General features: G+C 34.4%; 1 protein-coding gene across 1 annotated transcript; it reads right to left on the bottom strand.

Moving 5' to 3' along the window:
- On the bottom strand, positions 1–7,480 carry LOC114762309 (G-type lectin S-receptor-like serine/threonine-protein kinase At4g27290). The gene is made up of 11 exons (XM_028951779.1): positions 6,165–7,480; positions 5,510–5,844; positions 5,222–5,432; positions 4,905–5,142; positions 4,674–4,818; positions 3,948–4,249; positions 1,868–1,980; positions 1,693–1,715; positions 1,406–1,616; positions 1,090–1,327; positions 1–407 (listed from the first exon to the last, which is right to left on the bottom strand). Coding segments are annotated over exons 1-11 (3,111 nt in total). The 5' UTR covers positions 7,459–7,480; the 3' UTR covers positions 1–406.
- Positions 7,481–8,870: the final 1,390 nt, after the last annotated feature.

Here is an 8,870-nt window from a genome sequence, read left to right as displayed (position 1 = left end):
TCTCTAATACTTAAAAAAATAAAAATCCATATAACAGGTATTCCAACAAGCGGTAAGAACATTGAAGCTGGATGGAATTTCTTGTGCCATTCTCTGAATCATCTTCCCCCCAGCATGCTTTGAGAAATTTCGTTTTGTGAGAATTGCGTACATCTTTGGTCAAAAGAAGTTGGATCAGGAGAAACATCACTCGTAGTGTAAAAACCAGGGGCTTTTGGCTGTGGCAACAATTTCTCACCATTTAACATTAGAACTACAACTGACATATCAGGCCTATCTTCAGCTCTTTGTTGCACACATAATAGTCCTACTTGTATACATCTTATGACTTCACATTCAATGCAATTTTCCTTTAGACATTCATCCAATAGCTCCAATGTTCTTCCTTGGATCCACAGTCTCCATGCCTAATATCATAGTAAGACCAAAAAAGGAAAAGGTTATTTCCACTTCTATGTTGGGAGAAATTCTTCATGTGGGTAATATGTAATGTTTTTGTGCAGCGAACCAGTGATCCTTCACCAACATCAGTGTTTTAGGTTATGGGGCCTATTCACAAATATTTGTGAGTACTTACTAAATCCTTATAAAACTAGCTAATGCAAAAACTCATAAGGCAGTCAGAATGATGAGTGGGAAACTTTATGCTTTGCCTGTTAAGCTACTGAGAAGTTCTTAAAACACTTGTGAGATATCGGCCAGCTATGCAGAAAGTAGATAAATGCTTATCAACAAGGGTGATTTAGGTGGTGAGATCCATTCAAACTCATTTTCATGGCTTCCTCAGTTCCTCTTGACTCCTGACTTTGCCAACTATCTAAAGTGGTACTTTGAATTAGGTAGTATACTTACATGTCCAAGAAGATTAAGGTAGTATTCTGGGTTTGAAAAGCCTCTGTTCTTCTTCCCACTAACAATTTCTAAAATTATCACACCAAAGCTAAAGACATCGGATTTCGTTGAAAATTGCCCATGCATGGCATATTCAGCAGGTATATATCCACTGAAAGTATAATTTGTGAAGTAAAATAAGTGAGAAAATGAGATTCTACAAAAAGTGATGAATAAACTAAAGATAAGACAACTTACTATGTTCCAACAATTTTGTTAGTGTTGGCCTCAACCTGATCATCCCAAAATGTGCGAGCTAGGCCAAAGTCAGATATTTTTGGATTCATAGAAGTATCTAGCAAAATATTGCTAGTTTTAAGGTCTCTATGAATAATTCTTAATCTGGAATCTATATGAAGATAGACAAGTCCTCGAGCAATTCCATGAATAATATGCCAACGCTTAAGCCAATCCAGCAACTTGCTACGAACTTCATCTGGACATCCAAAACATGTTAGGATGCTATTGGCAATCTCAACAACTATGAAATTTGGCAAAAGTCAAAGTTTCAAACCAAAAATAAAGTGGTCTAAGCTCTTGTTTGGCATATATTCATAAATCAACAATTTCTCTTTCCCCTCAATGCAACAACCAAGAAGCTTCACAAGATTACGGTGCTGAAGTTTTGCTATTAACACGACTTCATTTTTCAACTCTTCTAGCCCTTGACCAGATTTTGTTGATAGCCTTTTTACAGCTAGCTCTTGCCCATCTTGTAGAATACCCTGAAATTCATATTTAGGAGTTCTTGAAATTGTTACAGAGATTATTAAAATGATTGTTTGGATATGGTTATTGTACCTTGTATACTGGTCCAAAGCCACCTTACAAAGTTATTGATTTGTTGAATTTATTGTTTATTCAAGTATTTATTTCTTTATAATTGTTATAAGATACCTTTACTTTAACTAAAAAAATTTTCACCAAAGTATCACTATTTGGGCTTGGAAGCCCGCCCTGCCCAGCCCGTTATTGCCCAGTCCGAAAATGGTTAGGGCTTCTATGGGCAGGGCAGGGCAGCGGGCCGCAAAATGCAGCCCGCTCATTTTTCGGGCTGGGCAGAGGGCAGAGGGCATGCCCTGCCCAGCCCTGCCCATGAACACCCCTAGACTAAATGACCCAAATGAAGTCTGGGAAACATAAGTTAACGCTTGAATCATGCATTTGGATTAGCAGTTAAAAAAAAAACTTATTTTTAATCTGACTTTTAGAAAAGTCATATTAAATACTACCTCCGGTCCTTAATATAAGACCCTATTTGACTTTTTGTTTGGTCCTAATTATAAGACTCCAATCCATTTTGTCTCTCATATTTATGCATTTTTTTCCAAAATAGTCCTTCTAATAATGATAGTTCTAGTCAATACACTTAATTAACAAGGATATTTTAGGAATGACAACACTTATTTATTACAAATAACTAACTTAACTTACTTCCTTAATCTCTTCAAATAAGTCAACTGGGTCTTATAATTAGGACCGGAGGTAGTAAAAATTAGATTGGGTAATATAATTTATGTTTGAATTGACTTTTGTAAAAATTAATTTATAAAGTTGAAAAGTTGTTTAGATTATGATTAAATAAGTAAATTTAGTTTATAGAATGACCAAAATAGATATGAATTTTATTAAATAATAAAAAAGATTAAAAATATGAATCTATAAAATATAATAATTTTAAATTATTATAATATGAAAAATTTATATTTAATGAATAAAATATATTTAAATTAGAAATCATAACAATGTGAAAATTTTTTAACCGAATAATATTACATAATTAATTAAATGATATACTCTGCATAATTTATGTAAATAAAAAATAAAGAAAGATTAAAAATTAAAATATTATAAAAACTGTTAAAATTATTTTTAGTTAAGAGCATATTAAAAATAAATAACTAAAAACTAATTGAAAAGCAAAAAAATATATATATAGAGAAAAGCATAAGAATAAGATAAACATAAGGGCAAAAATATCTTTTAATTTTAAAAAGCTACTTTTGTATAGGTCATAAATAAGTTTTAGGTCATAAATAAGTTTTAGGTGATTTTACAATTGTACTTCAAAAAACAGTTTTTGACCTCTAAGTCAGATTGATCAAAAACTGTGACAGACAGCTCTCAAATTTACAAATTCTTATAAATTACTTTTTTCTCTCCCAAACGTCTTACCAAACAAGCTGATAATCAAACACAAATTGCAGAGACCACGGGAGGACAAGATTGATGTATTAACTTAATTGATGTTTAATTAGAAAAGTCGGATCTTAGAATGATCCGGACAATATAAATCAAGTGCCTAGACCAAACGGAATACAAAATTGGAAAAACTGCCCCAAAAAATAAAAAGGAATTTGTTGTACGATTTATTGGCTAAAAACATCTAAGAGCCAATGTCCTTGAATGGATACAATTTTTCTTTAACTATTTGTAAAATATGTTCAACTATACATAAATGTATTTTATTTTTCCACTTTCAATTTAATCATATAAATCCTGTTGCTTGTATATCGTTTGACTCTGAATAGTTTATTTTGCAATGAATATTATCCATTTCATTCAAAAAATATATTTTATTTTGCACATAATTAAATATAAGTAATACATAACTTTAAAATAGCCTACTTATTGAAGACAAATTGCACAGAAGTACTTAATTAAATAAATTTCAAGTATTTTTGGGTAATAAATTTTGTAATGAGAAATTTTTCAATAAATTTTCTAAAAAAATTTGCTGCAAGCCTCATTAAGTTTAAGCGACAAAAACATTGTGTGAAACATAAATTACTGCCCGTACAATTCATCCCCACATATAACGGAGTTTTCCATTTACCTATTCATTGGAATATATTGTTCTTATGCCTCTGTTTGAAATACAGTAATTTTCTTTTTTGCCAACAAGATATAATAAGGTTAAAACTAAAGAATCCTAACTAATTTAACGTCACATTACAACTGGGACACACACTCCATATGAAATAACAAACCTAAGATTAAAAAGTGGTAAGAACACTGAAGTTGGGTGGTATTTTCTTCTCTGGAATCTGAATCACCTTCCGTCTAGCATTTGAGAAATTTCATTTTGTGAGAACTGTGTGAATATTTGGTGTAATGAACTTGAACCAACGAGGACATCACTTGCAGTGTAAAAACCAGGAACTTTTGGTTGTGGCAACAATTTCTCACCATTTAACATAAGAATTACAGTTGACATATCTGGCCTATCTTCAGCTCTTTGTTGCACACATAATAGTCCTACCTGTACACATCTTACGACTTCAAATTGACTACAACTTTCCTTTAAACATTCATCCAGTAGCTCCAATGGTCTTCCTTGGATCCACAGTCTCCATGCCTAACATCATAGTAATACCAAAAAAAAGTAAACTTCTATCTCAAATTTTATGCTGGGAGAAATTCATAATACTTTTAATATGCCATGTTTCGTGCAATGAGCCAATGATCCTTCACCAAGATAAGTGTTTTAGGTGATGGGCCTATTCACAGATATTTGGGGTGAGTTCTTATTAAATCTACAAAGACTTCTAGTGAAATGAGAATAATGAGTAGGAAACTGTACTTTGCTTATAAAAGCTATTGAGAAATTCTCAAAACATTAGTCAAATACAAATCAGATAGAGAGAAGGTAGATAATGCTGGCCAACATGGGTGACTCATGTGGGAAGATTCATCCACACAGTCGGTTTTCATGAGTTCCTACTGGCTCCTTACTTTGCCAACTAGTTAAAGAAGTGCGTTGAATTAAGAAGTATACTTACATGTCCAAGAAGATTGAGATAAGGGTGAGAAAACTCTCTATTCTTCTTTCCACTAATAATTTCTAGTACTATTACACCAAAGCTAAAGACATCTGATTTCATTGAAAATTGTCCACGCACAGCATATTCAGGAGGCATATATCCACTGGAAGTATGATTTGTGAAGTAAAATAAGTGAGAAAATGAGATCCTACGGAAAGGGATAAATAATTTGAAGGTAAAACAATTTACTATGTTCCAACAACTTTGTTAGTATTGGCGACCACTTGATCATCCCAAAATATGCGAGCAAGGCCAAAGTCAGATATTTTTGGATTCATGTAAGCATCTAGAAGAATATTGCTGGTTTTAAAATCTCTATGAATAATTCTTAATCTGGAATCTATATGAAGATATACAAGTCCTCGAGCAATGCCATGAATGATATGCCAACGCTTAAGCCAGTCCAACAAGTTGCTACAACTTTCATCTGGAGATCAAAGACATGTTAGAATACTACTTACAGTCTCCACAACTTGGAAATTTGACAAAGGCTTAGAGTTTCCAACCAAAAATAAAGTGATCCAAGCTCTTGTTTGGCATATACTCGTAAATCAGCAACTTTTCTTCTCCTTCAATGCAGCAACCAAGAAGCTTCACAAGATTACGGTGTTGAAGTTTTGCTATCAATAGAACTTCATTTTTCAACTCTTCCAACCCCTGATCAGATTTTGTGGACAACCTTTTCACAGCTAATTCTTGGCCATCTTCTAGAATACCCTAAAAATCATATTTCATAGCCTTTGAAATTCTTATAAATATAATATAAAATCTTTGTTTGGATATGATTATAGTACCTTGTATACAGGCCCAAAGCCACCTTCACCCAATTTGTTAACGGTAGAAAAATTATCAGTGGCCTTCATTATGACTGACAAATCAAATGTTGGAAGATCCATGCCCTCCTCCACTAGATTGTTGTTGATCATGACAATATTCAGAGTTTTAGAACAGTGACAAAACATATTCATTTGAAAAGTTAAGCATTTACCCGAATCTTGAAGTCTCCTTTTCCTTGCAATTAAAGTCAATCCAAAAATCATAAAACTTGATACGAATATTGCACAGCCAACCACAATTGCCGCTATCTCCTTCTTGCCAATGCTTCCATGGCCTTCATCCCGAAAATGATCTGATACTAACGGACTGTGAGAAATCATCAACTCCAAGTAAAACGTCTCAATCAAAGGCATCAACTAATATAGAATTGTGACAAGAGATGCTCCCAATTGGTTAAAAAAAGGAATATATATTTACAGAATAGTACATTTTCTCATTTATTTAAGCACTCTTTCATAGAGAGAACTGGATATCAATTCAGGAAACACAATAGCATAACAATTAGAAGCACCACAATCCAACCACAATTTACGTATAAACTCATAGTAAACTGATCAGAAACCAGAGACGGGAAAAGTAAAGGATATGCTGTAAACAAGACAACAAAAGTACCTAGCTCTGAAGCAGGAACTCGTACATAGAGGTCTTGTCCACCGTCAAGAAATTGTCTCATGTCAACTAGTTGATCAAGCCATATCAAGCAGCCACTTCCTTCACCTCGAACATCCAAACTTGCATATGCTGTACAAGAACAGTTTTGCAGACATGTTCTCTTGCATTCCTCAAGGGCCATGGTCATGTTATACCATGAAGATGACGTGTCTGGCAGCTTAACGCCTGTATACTGCTTAAATCCATCGCTAGCATCACAATTCAAAGAAACCCTTTTAGTGCAGCCACTGTTCCAATCAGACCCATTCCATTCCTTAAAATTCTTGGGTTCATACCCTCTCAGGCATTTGCAAACAGGATTGCTATTGATGTCGCAGATAGAATTTGCACCACATAAGGCATAATTGTCACACGAGTCAGGAAGAGCAGTGTTCATCACCCGCCAGCTGCTTGTTTGAATTACCCAATCAAAACGCTGCCCTATGCCTGAAGGGGTCATTATATATCTAGAGAAAATTGAATTATTTATAAGACTACTCTTGTAATATGCCTCTTTTTCATTCAACACAAAGTCCAGTTTTTCAACTGGATCCGGACTATGTTTTGAATATCCCGTGAAAGAGACGCCATTCCATGACCCTGCTCTAACTATCACCTTGGAACCACTCAGTTGAAAGATTTGTGGGTACCCTCTACGGTCTAGTTTCATTACGTAGTCTCCCTGACCTGGATCATCTGAACTTTTCCAAGATGACAGAAATTTATCCAAACCCGTTTCTTCATCCCACCCAAGCTTCATTCCCGGCATTAAGGTGTCACAAGGGTGGTCAAAACTCTGCCATAAGAGTTGGTCAAAGTCACCACTGTCACCACCACCATATCCATTTTTCACCACGAGATTTCCCGAATCCAAGAGTTGAGCAAAAGTATTATATGCTCTGATTGATGAATGATTGGAGTACCACACGGTGTTGTTGTTTGTGGCATCAAGAAGGAGGAGAACTCCTCGATCATTTAACCGTAAGACACCCTTACCCCTATCGTTGTTGAGAGGTTTGTCTCGGTTGGCCACCCAGAAGATTGTAGACGGAGACTTCTTATAACATATCCCTAAATACCGGGCGTTTGCAGACCCAGGGCGGAAGAATCCAAATTCAAAATCCCCATTTGAGGAAACTAAAGTCTCGCCCTCTCTAATCAAGTTTCCGGGAGTGATGCTGTCTTGTGAAGTGAGCGGTTTTATAAAGCATAGCAGCAAGAAGTACAGATACATCACTCTGAAACTCTCCATCATTTTGCATATCGAGACCTTGCATCACCCACCCAGATGCCAGGCCACAAGAGTCAGGGGTATTTAATATCTCGGAAGCTTTTGTGAAGTCAGATGTAACGGTATGAATTTTCAATTTTCCCTTGTCCCGTGTTTTTGACCACTTCGACCAAGTGTGCAAGTTTGACATTATGATTATGCTTGGGGAGAACCACGAAACGAACATCTTAGGCGATTTCTTTTAGTCTACGCCATAACCACTGGTAAATTAGGACAGGATAGTTGCAGAGGTCCGCACAAAAAATAAAATAATCGTATTGTTTTATATGCATGTATAGACCAGAAACTCATACAACAAATATAAAATAGTGACAAGTATATAAAATAAAATATAAAAGGTTCTGACTTTACAATTCATCCCCACACACAGAAGAGCTTACAATTTAGTCATTCATATTCTTTCTATTAATTTAACCCCCCATTCGTTGAAATGTTTTCATCATTCGGTCTTCCGCCTCTATCTAATACTTTTTCCAATGCAAATTATAAACTAAATTTTATTCATATATGTTTATCAAAAAATTAGTTAAAATCAGTTTAAAATAATAAATATGTAAAGCATTTTTTTTTCAAATATGCTCTTACTAATAAAGAAAATAAATAAAAGATACACCAAGTGAATCAAAGAGGAAAGAGAATATATAGAATAAAATTGACACAAAAAAAAAAACTCATTAAATACTTAAACAAAAGTAAATATCATCTTATAAAAAAAATCAAACCCCCTTAATAAAATTTAATTCATATTTTGTACTGGAAGGAGCATATGATAAAATTAAAGGTGTGTTTAATACATAATTCACACCGACTCCCACCTCAAATCACATCTGCGACCCATTCAATCCCCCATCAGAGGAGAAGAATAGTGTCAGGAAGTTCAAAAGCGCCATAATCAATACTCCCTCCGTTCCTTATTATAAGAGACATTTAATGCTTATAGCATGTTCCAAAATATAAGAGACATTTAAAAGTTGTCTCTACTTTTTTGTGTTGATTTTCTATTTTACCCATATTTATTGTCTCCAACTCACACTCTCTCTCCTTCCCATTTCTCTTTCTTTTAAGAATTTACTATTGTTCTCTCTCATGCTCTCTCTCCTTATTAATGAGGGCATTTTTGGAAAAAAAATTATACTTTTTACACATTAATTGTTCTTAACTAATTTTAACTGTTTTTTTTATCAACGTAATTCAGTTATTCGTCTCTTATAATAAGGAACGGAGGGAGTAGATTGTATGAGTGCCAAGTGTGACTAAACATTCCACTAGGTTTCCCTTGATTTACAGACCAAAATAGGATGGAAAAACAACCCCAAGTATTCTAACAAATGCTAGTAGCGGGTGAGATCGAGGGAATGCTCCTACCTACAAAGCTC

This window comes from Neltuma alba, unplaced genomic scaffold (assembly GCF_004799145.2).
Source record: "Neltuma alba isolate B1F8T4 unplaced genomic scaffold, ASM479914v2 tig00011208_pilon, whole genome shotgun sequence".
NCBI lineage: Eukaryota > Viridiplantae > Streptophyta > Magnoliopsida > Fabales > Fabaceae > Neltuma > Neltuma alba.
Note: the sequence above shows the minus strand (reverse complement) of the source record. Positions and strands in the feature narration are given on the sequence as shown.

Bases quoted from the DNA above. Each gene is read 5' to 3' on its own strand.
- LOC114762309 (XM_028951779.1), bottom strand. From the start codon at position 7,458: ATGATGGAGAGTTTCAGAGTGATGTATCTGTACTTCTTGCTGCTATGC. The intron at 5,143-5,221 runs GTTGGAAACTCT...TTTGATCTCCAG, and splicing joins CTTGGATCACTTTATTTTTG to ATGAAAGTTGTAGCAACTTG. The intron at 4,819-4,904 runs GTAAATTGTTTT...TCATACTTCCAG, and splicing joins AACAAAGTTGTTGGAACATA to TGGATATATGCCTCCTGAAT.